This window comes from Larus michahellis, chromosome 10 (assembly GCF_964199755.1).
Source record: "Larus michahellis chromosome 10, bLarMic1.1, whole genome shotgun sequence".
Taxonomy (NCBI): Eukaryota; Metazoa; Chordata; class Aves; order Charadriiformes; family Laridae; genus Larus; species Larus michahellis.
The window spans coordinates 22,096,467-22,112,230 of NC_133905.1; the positions used below are offsets into that span (position 1 = coordinate 22,096,467).

At 37.7% G+C, this 15,764-nt stretch overlaps 1 protein-coding gene across 3 annotated transcripts in view; it reads left to right on the forward strand.

Annotated features, from left to right (window-relative positions):
- PPARG (peroxisome proliferator activated receptor gamma) overlaps positions 1–15,764 on the forward strand; it is a 57,600-nt gene that overhangs the window by 28,605 nt on the left and 13,231 nt on the right. For 2 of the 3 annotated variants that reach the window (XM_074602860.1, XM_074602862.1), the window contains exons 2-5: positions 5,349–5,576; positions 6,847–7,016; positions 7,938–8,076; positions 14,683–14,882. In XM_074602860.1, coding sequence (XP_074458961.1) covers positions 5,357–5,576; positions 6,847–7,016; positions 7,938–8,076; positions 14,683–14,882 — 729 coding nt within the window. In that variant the 5' untranslated portion in view covers positions 5,349–5,356. The remainder of the gene's footprint in view (positions 1–5,348; positions 5,577–6,846; positions 7,017–7,937; positions 8,077–14,682; positions 14,883–15,764) is intronic. The other variant, XM_074602863.1, reaches the window with a different exon arrangement.

Below are 15,764 nucleotides of genomic sequence, written 5' to 3' on the forward strand. Positions count from 1 at the left end.
CAGTTGACTACAGGAGATTGAACACGGGAGAAGGGGGTTATAACAACTAGTTTCATATCTCAGTGTTTAATGTCATCTCAACAGCGTTCTCTCATTTATGGTCTTTTAATGGTTCAATGTTAAAGCGTATGCATCTGACTTATGTGAATAACATCTCTGCTATTATTCTGCATAGTCTTTTGCTGGCCAAGAAGGATTTTTGCACATGAAAATCTTTTTAGCCAATGTTACTTATGTTTTTATTACCTGGATCTCTTATGTGCCTGTGTGATTTTTATGAAAAAATCCTGGAGCAGTCTGTTGATTGGACTTATGCTTTGGATGTTTTGGTGGTGGGTTTTTTAGTGTAAAAAGCCATGAGAAGACTGCAATTAAATATTATTTTGGAGAGGGAAATGTTGGCATTCATCTTTTATGAGGAGGAAAAAAGACAAAATACACAGCAGAAATCAAGTATAGTTACATGCCAAATAGAAATATTTGTAAACTAACTATTAAACAGAGGAACAGTTTTCACATTTTAGCTTTCAATATTGCAACAATTAAACTAGCACATAAAAGGTTTTATTCATTTTAGTATTTATAATATAAATTGAAACTGAGTAGTAAAATTTGTTTTGTTTCCAGTGTAATAGCAGATTTTATTAAATTGAACAGGATACCATTTGACTAAGACTTATCAGTCATATGTGAAGATTCAAACTTTAAAACTGTAATGAAATGCTTTGATTTTTATATCCAAAACCTAAGAAAACCTGAAAATTCTCATAATTCAGAAGTGTTCATAATATTATTAATGGGGGATCACTGATGCCTAGCTGTTTTGTTGTATAAAGAAATGCTATTATATGCAGAAATATCCAGAAATAGAGAAAGGAAGCACAAAACAGCTGTCTTGTGATTGTTTTGACCTTAGATATTCTTAGAATACAGAATCTATTACACTGACGTCTTCAAGATTCCTTTAGCAGCTTGGAATTTACTGGCATCTTTGAAAAACAGCTATTGATTGGCATATCTGTATACCAGGTCACATTGCTGCTGGGGTTTTTTTTTAACCAAAAAAATCAGAAATATATGCATGATGAGAGAAAGTAAAATATTTTAGTCCTTTTGTTGTCATGAAATATAGTAAGAAAACAATCCTTTACCACCTCTTTGCACAGATGTCATAGTAAGTAGCAGAAATATAGTTCTTACAGCTAGGAAAGCACAGAAATTGCTTTATTTTCTACAGCAATGAGGAAAGCCAAGATTAGGTAGAAGCCACAGGTTCTCCATTTCTCCCCACGTAGACACACACACATATAAACACCCGTCTTGGCCCGTCTTGTGGTGCTGTTGTGGGAGAAGGTTACAGCCCTCAGAAGAGATGTAGCGTCCTCAGCTGCGAGGCCTGAGAGGCAAGATGGTTTCAGCTGTGGTTAGATGAAATGGTCTGTGTTCTGGAGCCCTCCTAGGCTCAGGCTAGACTGGGAGTGGAAATTAAGTCCATGAAAATTGTACTGAGCTAAGGCCTTGTCAATTTAGATTTACAATATAGCCGAAGTTAACTGTTTTCAGTGGAAGGAAAGTAGTTAAATAAGTACACGCAAACCTTTCTTTTGTGTTGAGTAAATCCTTTCTTAAGGCATTTTACCATGTCAGAACCTTATACTTTAACAGAAGACTTGAGATATTCACACTTCTGTGTGTGTATATGTACAGTATCATTGCCAGGTACCTTTGTGGACATGTTAGATGCAATTATAATATAGACAACATAATGATTTTTTGAAACTAAAAGCAGACATTTTTTGTAGTAGAAGGATTTAGCAATGCCTTTTTAGTTGCCTGAAGTTGAGAAGAACTGGGATTGCTAGTCATGGGATGTTAACTTCTGCAAGGGGTGGGGTTTATAGGCTCTTGCTCAAAGAATTGTAAATGGCTGCTGATTCCGGATTTTATTGTCTTAGAGCAGAAATATGAGTAGCATAAAATGGAATTACTTTGTGACCTGTAGTAGCTGATAGGTGCACCCACAATCCCCTGGTTTGTTTCTTTAGTGTAATCTTGGCATTTTTATTTCCTCTATTCCCAGCATACAGAATGTGTGTGATACGAACAGATGCACAGGAAAAAAAAAACAATTAGTAAGAAAAAAGCAGCATGCATGGAACACAGTCTCTCATGTTAAGTGGTTGTTAAAATAACAGATTACTTTTTATTTATTATTTATTTTTATTTTGCTTCTTCTAAAACTTACTAAAAATCTAAACCAAACAGTTCTAGGCTGGAAATACCTTTGCCATGAAACTACTCTGGCATTATTGGTAGACAAGTGCTGAAACAAGTTATCTGTGCTGACTGTGAGAAGAGAAAATTGCTGCTAAGGAATTACTATACGCTCTCAGCTTTTGGAGATTGTGCCTTGCAAGACCAGACCTCTGGACTTAAACGCTCATCTGAGTCTTTCTAAACTGGGGTATAACACGCACAGTGTTATAATGATTCAGGAGTTTCATAGAATTAATCACATTATACATAACCAAATTCTCCAAAACATCACAGCCATTCGCTGTGTTATAAAGTGAAATATGGACTGGCTTTTACTTGCTGTTTAACTCACAGTGGTTTGCAAACTGAAGTTTTTTAAATTGAAAATACAAAGTGATAATGTTCTCAAGATTGTGAGAACATTTTTATGGATGATGCAGGAAAACTGTTTAGTTTTAACACCTGCTTTGTGTATAATAATCAGTTGCCACTGATCTATTTTTTTAAATATATCTCTATTCAGTGAGTGCCTTAAACTTGCGCTTGCCTTGAAGCATGTACTCAAGCCTCTTCGGCTGCTGCTCTAGTGCAGGGGGTGCCTGTGCGAGGGCAGCTGTCACTACGGGTCCTCCTGCCCTCTCGTGACAGTCACCTGCACTTGTTTCTTGGCCACACAGTAGCCTGAAGGGTGTCCCCGCGCATTTCGAGTCCTATGGACTCCCCAGGATGAACTTGGGCTATAACTGGGACCATTCCTGTGGGCATCCTCCTCCTTCACCCTTCAGGCAGCCCGCCAGGTACAAAGTGGACATAACTCTCAGTGCTTAAAGGAATATAAGCCAATGTTTAAATTTTAGATGTCTGTTGATTTTATTTTATTTTTTTAAAGATGTGTCTGGTTAATTACAAAAATGGACTCTTAAGAAGGAGTCTATCCTATTTTATTGCTTTATTTGGAAATCCGTTTAAGGAAGGCAGTTTCCAGTGTTGACAGCCAGGGATTTGGACTTCACGCTTACAGAAAAATTGACTATTTGGAAGATACTATATAACAGAAAGCTACTCTGACAGCCTCTAATGTGCTTTCGCCAGATAATTTTCACTTGTGGCTCTTAGAAATTCTGTTGTTTACTTGAGGCAGATCTTACTTTGGTTAAGGATAACACGAGGCTGTACATCCCATCCAACGGCGGAAGGCATTGGGAAGGTAGTGGCTGGCTGACCGTTAGGCTAACCTTGCCAAGAGTTCACCCTCGAACACTGTTTGCTTTGCACAACTCTACTTCAGCAGTCATGTAGTAATAGGAGCGGCAGTATGAAGAGGCTATAGGTTGCCCTTTTGCTTTACTAGGGGCAACACATACGTTGTGCAGCGTGGGACACGGTAGCATCTCTTTTGTTCCCACTGCAGTGAGAATTTCTTATCTGAAATTTAAGAATAAGAAAAATATCTTACAACCTTTGCTGTCATGTCCAAGGCAGAAGAACTAAAGGGTTGTGCTGTGAGTCCTAATGGTGGAAGGATGATGGTGAGTTTGCTGAGGAAAGGTTACGAGAACAGTAACCATTTCTAGACATTCCTACCTTAGAATCATAGAATGGGTTGGGTTGGAAGGGACCTTACCTTAGCACTTCTGCAGAGCTGATGGGGAGGAGAGTCACTGTTTTACTTACCTGTGGGCCTGTCAGAACAAAGGATGATGTCAAAATCATGGAGCAGGTCGTTCCATTATATTCATCTTGCAACAAGAGTTTTCACAGCGTGACAGAGTCGTTTTGATTCAAAACAGATCAAATCAAAGTTCCTGTTATCTAGAGGTTAAAGGCTACTTACTTGATTGGGTCTAAAGTCCAAATTAAACAGCCAAAGTGACCAAGTTATTTTAGTTCCATAACATCTATTTTTAGATTAGAATGTTCTTTTTATAAATCATGGAAAATTAAAGACAGACCTAGTTATAAAACAGTAAGTGTTTTACACTTGCTGTTACTTACACACTTTTTCATAGTTGAAATATGTCTAAATCAAGGATCTTGGTTCAGCTAACTGTCAAAAGAGGACTCAGAAAAACGTTTTATATCTCAATCTAAATTCACTGGATTTGTGAAGATTTTTGCAGATTGAAGCTTTTTATTTGTTTACTACTTTCAAGATCTAAGTAAATACATATAGCATTTGGAAAGTCATAAATTACATTTCCTTGAGCCCTGGGTTTAAGACTCTGGGATAAAACTTTTGACATACTTGAGTATTGAGTTATTTGGAGGAAAAAAACCCACTATTTAATACCAACTAACTTTTTTTTTTTTTTTGTAAAATAAAAATCTTTAAGATTTTCAGGCATTTGGGAAGAATGATGATTAGAATTTGCAAAACTTAAAAATTAATTGTGGAAGACTTCTATTCGTATGCATGCTATTGAGAGATGCCATTAAAGTCAGTGTTACCTGTCTGTTTAAAAAAAATTTAAAAAGTTACTTTTTTTCCAGTTATGCCGCTTTAATTTCACATCATTGGTTTGTTGGTTTTTTCTAAAGACTTGCATGCTTACTAAAGCACATAAACATTCTATAAAATATAGTATCAAAACACAATTGGATTTCATCTGGCCATTCATAATTATTTAGATGGGTATTTTTCCCAAATATTTTTGTCAATCATTCATGTAACCCTTGTTCTGTGAGCCCACTAGTTGTCTCTGCTGCCTTCTGAAGCACAGATCAGACCACTTCAGGCTGACAGCACACTGAAGACAGCCACGATTCTGTTCTAAGGTTTGCCTGAGCCCTGGGTGCCAGCAAATCCCATTTGCTCTTACGACTGGAGACGTCAGAATCTTCCTAAGAGGAACCTCAAAGCAGGGTTAACTGCACAGTGTTATCCATGCAGTGTTACTGTACAGCCTTATATGCTGACAAACTCAAGCCAAATGATAGGTGGGGCCTAAACAATCCCCTAAAACCTACACTTGATTACGAGTTTACATCTTAACCCTTTGGACATGAGACAAAAGGACCTCAGCTTGTGCCTGAACTCATTACTAGCGGCAACTAGCTTCTTTTTAAATGCCTGTTTCTTTTTTTGTTTTCAGGGATTACAATGGTTGACACAGAAATGCCGTTTTGGCCCATTAATTTTGGAATTAGTCCAGTGGATCTGTCTGCGATGGATGATCATACGCATTCCTTTGACATAAAGCCATTTACCACTGTTGATTTTTCAAGCATTTCGTCACCGCACTATGAAGATATTCCTCTTGCAAGAGCTGATCAGACGAGCATTGATTATAAATATGATATCAAGCTCCAGGATTGCCAAAGTATGCTTTGAATTATTTTTTTTTTAATATTTCCTTCATGTTCGTATTTGCTTCACTCTCTGGGAAGTGTACTATCAGCAAAAGGATTTAGAAGTATTCAGATGTTCAAATTCTGGTATCCTGTGTCATCAGAAATGTCCACAAGATATTCTTGCAGGGCAGATAGAAAAGACAGAATACAAGTCGCAGACCTTCACCCTTCCAGAGCAGCAGTTGGAGATTAGGCAAGGTATCATAAAGTGTCTAAAATGACATTGAACACTTTTTATTAGACACATGAACGTCACCACTTGTTTCTGAAACCTCCAGTCTCCTATTCATGCATCTTGTGTGTAAATTGTCCTCTGAAGCTCTATGCACACAATCCAGAATAAATATCCTGGATGTTAAAAAATGCCCCAGCATACATAGCATATTAATTATTAATATGTGTAGTTTTCAAATTCCAAAGAGCCTAAGAAACTGATGGAGTAGAAATATTGGCTACATCTGAGTCCCAGTGTTGGTATCAGCGTTCCTAATGCAGGCATCACCTTGGAGCTTTCTGGGCTAGTAATATTTATATACTATGAAAAATGCTGCTCTTTCGCCAGTTACAGTAAAAAAAAAAAAAAAGTACACAGAACTCTCCTTTTAAGAAAGGAAGTGACCTATTCTTGAATAAGTTGTTACTTCATTTCTGCTCAAGCAGGAATGTGAGGTTGCTGTACCTGGAACTCTTTCAAAGATGCACTTAGCCTACTTAGACCTGACGTCACTTTTGTTGGTAGCAATCTGTACAGGAATTCTTTCAGAGAATTCTTCCTAGGAAAATTGTGGTATTTAATTTTGGTTGTACAGCGAAGCAGGTGCCATGTACCACTGGGTTACTTATGAAAAAATTTCAAAGACAATTTTCCAGCTAATAATTTTGTTGTTGTTGTTGTTTAATTAGAAATGTCCATAACACTTTAATCATAAGCCAGAGAGTACAGTAGTTTATGTAGGATAAATCCTCTTTGTCTTTACTTTGATACCTAGTTTGTATGGGAAAGAAAACTTTATATTTTGTACAGTGCAGCCAGTCTGGAGAAGAAAACCATTCACCTTATTGTAATACTGTGTCTGTTACGTCGCTCTGGAGATGTGATCTGATGTACTGGTAGCGCCTCAAATGTCACAGCTTTCTTCTCTGACCAGTAATGATTGATTTAAAGATCCCAGCCTTGCTGCTTCTTCTCTATGGTGCATTACACTTTGAGTTTATCATTTAAATCTTCTCTATACACAGGTGCAATCAAATTGGAGCCTCCTTCCCCACCCTATTTTTCAGAAAAAGTTCAGTTGTACAATAAACCTCATGAGGAGTCTTCCAACTCCCTTATGGCTATCGAATGCCGTGTCTGCGGGGACAAGGCCTCTGGATTTCATTATGGTGTGCACGCGTGTGAGGGTTGTAAGGTAAGTTGTCACAAACATATTTTTCCGGAAGATTTGATATTATTTTGATCTGAATAATGACTTGGTAAAATAAGACATCCGTGCTTTTTTAAAAAAGGTTCAGGTCTTTAAATTGTTCTACATGTACTGCATATACTTTATGTCTTAATACGTGCAAGATTTTTAAAATATAATTAGCTTTTTTTATTATGCTACTGATCTATTTGAGTGTTTTCTGCATTTCTTCTACTTTTGTCAGTTATGCAATTATATTTCATTCCTGCAAAATTAGTTCAGCACTTTGCAAAAACAAAGAAATAGAACAGATGAAAGAATCTAAATTCCCTTTAAGTACTCAGGCTCAAAAAGGAAAATAAATATTTTAAATAGCATAAAAAAAAAACTTAGTTGGGAAAGAAAATTTACACAGATAACCCATAACCTTTTTTATTTACTTGAGACCAAACTGCTGTCGGCAAAATTTTTGGTTTGTTGTGATTTATAAAAATTTTTCTACATTGGTAGCAAACTTTAAATTTTTAAAATATCACGTTCACTTTATAACAAACTGCCCCATGAGCGGTGGAACAAGTGGAAGTTCGCTTCCTCTGGCATAGTGTTCTTCGTGCTCAGCGTGTCTGCAGAGTTCCCAACTTACGGCCCTCCTGTCCTTCAAACCCCATTGCTTCCCATGAGCTTCCCCAGCTCTTTGAGATTTCCATCCCTCTATCAAGCGTGGTTGGAAACGCTACTACGCTGAGAAGAGGAGCCCGGTGCTGAGCAGACAGTACGATCGCACGAGCCTGCCTTCCTTAGCAAATCTCTCAAAAACAAAGTTCAGTTCAGCGTGTATACAGAAAGGTGCTTTGTATGTATAGAGACGTGAGGCAATGACACAGACAGCTTCTTACATCCTTTTATGTGCTTTTATGTTTACTCCAGGGCTTTTTTCGAAGAACAATCAGATTAAAGCTAATTTATGACAGGTGTGATCTTAATTGCCGCATCCATAAGAAAAGCAGAAATAAATGTCAATACTGCAGATTTCAGAAATGCCTCGCTGTTGGAATGTCACATAATGGTAAGTGCACAAAGCGTATTTTAAAACAATCATATTTCATCTGAAAAATAACACGATGCATTAATATGACTACTGAATGTGCTGCTTTAACATCTAGAGTTGTCTTCTGTTTCTTTACACCAGGCAGTTTAGAAATATGTATTGGAGAGATTGCCTGGGTTTAGGAGGCTGATTGGAGATTACTTTCAATATAAAAATCAGATCGGTAGAGATCTGCACTTATTGATATAATACACAATATAACATAGGAGTCGGTTTTACTCTCCATCATTCTTGCTCATTACACTGTTGGTTGTTCTTCCCGAACACATTCCTAGTGTAATTGTTATTTTTCAGTTCATTGTCTTATTTTCTGACAAGACTGTTTTGCACAGTGTAACTCAATATCCCTTTCCTGTAAGTGGAAAACTTAGTTATGAAAAATGGACTAGAGACTTTGCTGAAAGTTTGTGAATAATAACAACTTGAATTTGATGCATAGGACACTTATCGAGGATTGTTAGCATCGCTAAGTTACCACTTCCTCATGCTAGAACATGACATACTTTAAGTGAATGGGCCAGACCCTGTACTGTTTTAAAAAAACCCTGTCCTCCTCCTTCCTAGGATAGCCACATCTGGGCATAGCTTCCAATGTGTGGTAAGTAGGAGTGTAGTGTTTCTTAGCATGCTCGTTCAGCCGTCAGCCTCTCATCGTATAGTGTGTCTAGCTGTGATTCCTGTGTGGCACGTGCTGTCTGAGCCCTCCTCCCTCCAGAGGTGCATATCCCTTCCCATGCCTGACCTGTAAGCAGTGCTTCCATTGCCAGTATGTCCGAGTCTTAGATTGCAGAGGTGTTTGCAACTGTGGATGGGTCTGTGATTGCCTCCTCTACAGTAGGTAAGCAGATAGCATTATGCAAATGAAGACACCACTCTCCTGAATTGAGAAGAAAGTCCCTCAGAACTTTAAAATTAACATATCAATTCATGTGGAAATACTTACTTACGAATGTTTGGACAGAAAGACATAATGAAGATTCTTTGCTGCCTTGCTTTGGCAAAGTTGAGTGAAAACAGGAATTAAATGTCATAACATAGAGACTTATGTAATTCTAAGGGTAAAGAATTGCAAACATGACTGGGAAAATAATTTCTCTGCGGTTTTTTTTAGAACTTTCATTATTTTCAGTGCAAAAAAATGAGTGTACTGTCCCCAGGAGGAAAGCTTAACTGTGGTTTGCGAAGTTAATACATGCAGTGAATGTAAATTGCTATGGGAAATGTTTTGCTAATAGAAAATATGGTTTTCAAGTTCCTGGGATGCAACAGTAACACTTAAAAATAAATCTAATTTTGAAATGCTACTGTGGGTATTTTTATAGTAATTCAGGAGGTTTTATTATTATTATTTTCAAGGTGCATGCCAAATTCTCTCATAACCTAGCAACACGGCTTCCAATTATGTCAATGGGAACCATGTGCAGCTCTATCAGAAGAGGAAGGCCAAGACCGTTCTCTCTGGCTTAGTAACATAAAGGCCCAAGAAATATTTTTTAAAGTAACATTTCACCTGCCATTTTTTCCTGTTCAGTCTCTGCCAAGGCAGAAGCTGTGGCACCAGCAGGGGTCATGATTTGGGTGTCCAGGGGAGGCACAGAGAGCAGGGGGAAAGGGCAAAGCCATCTGTCCCAGGGCTTGAAGGAACGCTTTCATTTGCTCTCCCCATGAGTTCACCTAACAGGGTCTTAGTAGTTTTTATATTCAAGTGTTGGCTTCTACATTTGCCTTTTTTTCCCACTTTGGTCACATTACATTTCATGAAACACCCCCCTCATTACTCCATCATTTATAAACAAACAAATTTATAAAAATGAACTAAATTTTGCCTTTGAAGACACAGGCCTTTATAAAGAAGCATGCAGAAATGCAACACTGGATGTTGTCAATGACACCGAGACGTGTTTTTATGTTACATCTACAGATTAAAGTACATCTATTTGGCTAGTGAAATTATCTGAATTTTAAATGCTTGGAATCAGAATGTGGATTATTTGTGCCTGGGCGTTCCAATCTATGACTATCTTTGCATAGATGTATTATTGCAAAATGAATAGGGCGCTTAAAAAAATGGGGAATGTAAGGAGATACTGCCACATTTTTTCACGTATAAACGCTACATACCACTTGGCTGAAGGTTAAAAAAGACAGTAGTGTTCTCATGCTTTGAATATTGTTTTCCTTTCCTTCTCTAGCCACAGTGCTACTCTGTGTTTAACCCTTAACTGCTCAGATTGTATTCTGAAGTACCACTAAGCAGAAGCTTGGTTCTTTTATTTCAGAAACTTCATTAATTTTTTCTCTTCTACCAGAAGTACTACTTATATAAAACCAACAACTGTAATGGGAAAAAGAGCACACATGGGCAATATGTCTTTATTATCAGTTCTGGGAGCAGTGAATTGCTCAACCTGGGCACATGCCTCCCCGTAAACTGAGTCAGGTATCCGCCCTGGCTCTATCTTGCGCTTTCTGGTGTAAGAAACCGTGTTTATAGTCTATCTGGGGACTCATTTATGCTCAGAAACAATCGAGACAATTAGAAGAGTAGAGTGCTATATGAAATAGCCTATAAGCAATTGTAGTGACTTCTCCAAGCCTTAAAATGTGGTGTAAGGATAAATATTCTAGTTTTTCCACAGAAAGGCAAAGAATATAATCCAGCATGTAGTGTCTTACTATATTCATTATTGGTTTTTTATCACTGACGTTGGGAGAATAATGTAAATGCAGGTAAATAAATAACTGCCCAAGGAAAGGAAGAGACATCATACGTTCCAGCTGCAGGCATGTGCCCAGACTTGCACAATCGTCTATTACTGTGAAAGAAATTGCCACCTGAACCCCTTCCACCCTTGCAGCGTGAGCAGCATGCCATATTGCCAGATCTCTTCTAGCAGCACGCTTGCTTCTCCCTGCCCTTCCTGCCCCTGCAGATCCTGCCTTGATCCACTTCCCAGGCAGCCAGGAGATAAGGAAGCTGCGCCTGCTGTGCTGGTAGACGGAGGAGAGAGAAGATAGAGTAGCAAGAAGGATAAGTGGTCCAGGGAAACAGAAGATGAAGGCAGGGTCACGGGAAGGATGGGGAGGGAGAAGATCATGCCGCCTATCCTTTAAATTTTCCTCAACCACCAGAAATGCTGTGAACGCTTATCCAGCCTGTGAACTCCCCGTTTTCCACTCTAACCTCTGTAAATATCACCAATCCTTCCTACTTCTCCTCTCACCCAAAATCCCACTTTCCAAATTTCTTCTCTAAGCCCTCTGGTGCCTGATCTCTTCCCGACTTTTGTCTCAGTCCCCTGAAAATGACAATGACTTCTCCAAAAGGAAGCTACTAGGCTAGTACCACAAAACTGAATTTTGCCCCAAACTTTGCCTGCAATGCTAATAAACATTGAACAGAATCTGCTGCAACTAATATAATACTTAAAAAATATATTCTAAACATTAAAAAAAAATTTGAAAACTATCCTTTTGCCTATGAAATTACAAGATAGGAATGTTTTATTCACAACTCCTTATGTTCTTAACAAATTGTTATATTTAAAGTATATTTTTGGATCCCTGATCACCTTATTTAGGAAACTTTATTCTCATAATTCCTGAATAGCATCAGAAGTCTTCCAAGACAAATATTTTCATGAAATAGGGACAGTGTTTAAAAGTGGATCATGAAAAATCGAATGCTACCAATCCATCCTGAAACCACACTTTTGGAAAGAAACACATGCAAGACTGACAGATTGCTAATAAACGTACAATCCGTACAAAAATACTGGTGCATAATGAACTTTACCTCAAGCACAGTTTTCAAACTCTAAACATGAGAAAATATATGAGATTCCTGAGGGATTTCATTATTGCCAGATTATTTTATGTAAAAGTCTGATAACTGTGATGGTAGGCAACAAGATACACCCTAAGATTTTATATAATACGAAAACCCGTAAGATCTCATTTCCATCCTTAGTGAAGTATTTAGGAGACCTGGTCCTATCTGCTAAGCGCAAACTCTGTGACTATTAGTGGCTGTTTTGCTGAAGCGCTGTGATCCGATAGCTGGCAATCCCGCTCCAGCAGGTTGTTAAACCAACCAGGGGTGTTTTAGGCCAGTAAGAGATAACCCCGCTATACTGCTTTGATTAGCTAATCAGCTGGTGCCTTCTTTGATAATAACGGGGAGTTTGGACTCGTTTGGCATTGCTGCAATAGCTTTCTGTTCTAGGAGTGATCTAACTCAATTCCGAATGCAGCATGCAAGTGTTCAAGAACAGAAGGCAATGCTTATAACCCAGTTTGCCGTATAACAACACATGTGCTAATTTTCTTTCAAAGTAATCTCAGCATTTTAACAGGCTTGTATATAATTCAATGTTACCTTTGGCAGTAGTGCTTATTTATTTTGCTGTTTGTGGGGGGTTTTTTCCTCTTTAATTTACACAAAAGGAATTTAAAAGAATCTCTTTTTAAAAAGAAACCAGGAATCTGATCTTCATAGGAAAATTAGCATCATGAGACCCTATGCCGAACCTATATCAAATATTCCTTAAAAATATATAGCAAATTCCTATGCAGCTTTAATCATGTATCATGTGACATAGTCTTCCTCCACACCTTTGGGCTTTAACTCCAAAATAGATTATACGTAAGGGTGCTTGTGTTCATAAAACTAATCACAAATTCTCAAACACATGGAAACAAACAATGAGCTATGATTCCAACAAGAAAGAGTACTGAAACAAAGCAAAGTAGACAAGTAATAAAAAATATTTGGGTTTTATAGCACTTTTCATGCAGACATCTCAAAGCACTTTTCAGGAAAATAAGTATCACCATCACGAGCAAAATAAACATAAATGATAAGTTAAAGAAGGCACCTACTCTAGAACTATTAACAGTAGATGGAAACAATTTTATATTATATGCACTGGAGCTTGTAACACATGCCTACTTTGCAAAGGTAATTTGGTATGCTTTTTGGGGATAGATGAGCACACCAGGAACATGATTCTGGAACACCCTTCGTCAATCTTATTTTCCATTAAAAAAATAAACCCAATGTAAGTTACCATTTATTATAAATTCTATGCCAGTGCTATTGTAAACTTTTAACAGAGAACTATCAACAATATGTTGTTTAGCAATACCAAATTGCCAGCACAAATACTGTAATTTATTTGCCAAGAGGCTCTTGGACAGGAGACAAGAGGCTCTGCACAGGAATCGGGGTATAGGATAAGGGGCATACTTAGAAAATGTAGTATCCGTACCGTGCTGCCGTTTTATACTCACAACTAAAAGTAAGCCTGTTTTATACCGGCACTATCAGTGCACCAGTCGATAGATACGCTTATGTCGAAAACTGCCATAAGTTTGAAAAAAGAATCTATCCCCTCAATTCTGGCAAACTTACGTGAAAAAAACAAGCACTAGTCTCTTCCCTCAGGTATGAGTTTCTAGCGAGATGTTTGTTACCAGTCTGGTAACAGTCCTTTATATGAGGCTAATATTTGCCTTGCTTTCTTCCCAGATTAACAAGTCCACTGTAATAGTCTGAGAAGTCTTGCTGGACTTCACTTTGCTCTTCAGTTTGCAAATTCTTCCTCAAAAAAGAGGCGTTGAGGAGGAGTTGAATTTGTTGGCTATTTCCTCCTAAGGCCAAAATGCAAACCTTTATTTCTTCCTTCTGTTTTTTGTTTTGATGCTCTTTTGTTCTGTTCTGTTTTCATAAAATAAAATAAATTCTGTTTACTGAAATATCATCTGATAAATCAGTCCTGTTCTTGATGGCTCATTTGAAATATTTTCCAAGTTGGTCCCCTCATGAATAAATAGTGGCTTGGATAGTAAGTACCTAGGTGTAAAAGGAGGAGGTTTGCAGCCTGCCTCACCTTGGTGCGCAGCAATTGGGAGATCACAGGACAAGGTACATGACCTGTTCCTTCCATACTGCATCCACATAGAGTTGCCATGAAGAACTCGGCCTCTTCTGGCTTTTTTATTCCCTGCACAACCTTCTTTCTCGTTCCTTAATTCTTTTGGTATCATTTTATAGCACTTGCTACATTAAGTTCTGTTGAACTATTTAGGAATTTATTCCTGCAAGGCATGTGAGTATTTTATTTCTAAACAAATAAAGAATCTGAGATCCATATGGTGATTTGCCCAAAACAATACAAGGTGGAACGGTGGTTCCTACCCTAAGCCAACAGAACTTTAATATCTTAAAGATTCTTTACATTTTATTTAGATTGGAGGTCGAAGCAGTGGTTTTCACCGACAGGTGAGCTGACAATAGTTTTGCATTTCCAAGCAAGATATTGTAATCTCACTGTTTGGGCACATAAATTATTTCCTCTTTGAGATTTGTTTGTTTGCGTTTCTTTAAAGCACTTCAGCTGTTTTGCCTGTATTACTGGAGAAAATCCTCTTTCTCTTACTAGCCGAAGTACTCTCTCAATAAAAATTTGAAGAGCTCATAACAAAAGGTGACATAAAAAGCTATTAAAATATGCTTTTTTAGGTGCATCTATAGCTATAGTAATTGCTTGTCATCTTCTTCAGCCATCAGGTTTGGGCGAATGCCACAAGCGGAGAAGGAGAAGCTCTTGGCAGAGATTTCCAGCGACATCGACCAGTTAAACCCTGAATCTGCTGATCTACGAGCACTTGCCAAGCATTTGTATGACTCATACATAAAGTCCTTCCCTCTGACCAAAGCCAAGGCGAGGGCGATCTTGACAGGAAAGACGACAGACAAATCAGTTAGTTCCCTCCGTTGTTTTTTTTTTTTATTTCTTTCTTTCTTTTGAGTAAATGATTTACAACATTGACAACACATCTTTTTAAAAAAAAAAAAAACAACAAAACTTTTCTGTTGGCAGTTACATATTTCAAGCTGTGTCTGAAACACAGGAAATGTTTTTAGATAGGATAAGTAAACATTATTTGAAAAAACTCCAAGTTCACCTAATAAAATACTTGAAACCAGTACAAGAATTTGAAGGTCATCCTAACCTTTTTGTATTCTCTGATCCACTCTTCCCGTTTTCCTTCTCCTTCACCAAAGGTTATCTTCCACACTATCTGTTTAAGGTGGTATCTAGCTGTCAGCAATGGGTTGCTATACTGTTCAAGCATCCGGCTCCCGGCACATTATCAGAGCATCTCATCAGTACTAGCTGTACCCAAAGGAATACTCGTTTTCACAAATGTCAAATGATTCCCAGTACCAGCACCATCGTTAGCCTTAACTATGATGCTCATTCTTATGATGCTCTGATGACTTGCTGCATTTAACTGGCTTATCTTGGACCAGATCAGTATCCTGTGGTGGTGCAATCTGAATTTTAGATTAATGTACAAGACAATCTTTTAAGTTAGGTATAGAGATATGTATATTTGTTGGTTGCTTTGGAAACTTCACTGGCAATACATAACAATCTTCTGTATCGGTGAGAAGGAGCATAAATAAGATCTGATAATTACGGCAGGTTTTAAATTTTGTCACTATTTTAATACCTAAAAAGCAAAATAGTTTGCCAAAACTAATAACTCTTAATTTGGTATATTTTCTAGAACGATCAGCAGAAGTTGTATTGTCAGGATTACAACGGAGACTGTATTTATTTTATTTAACAATTTCA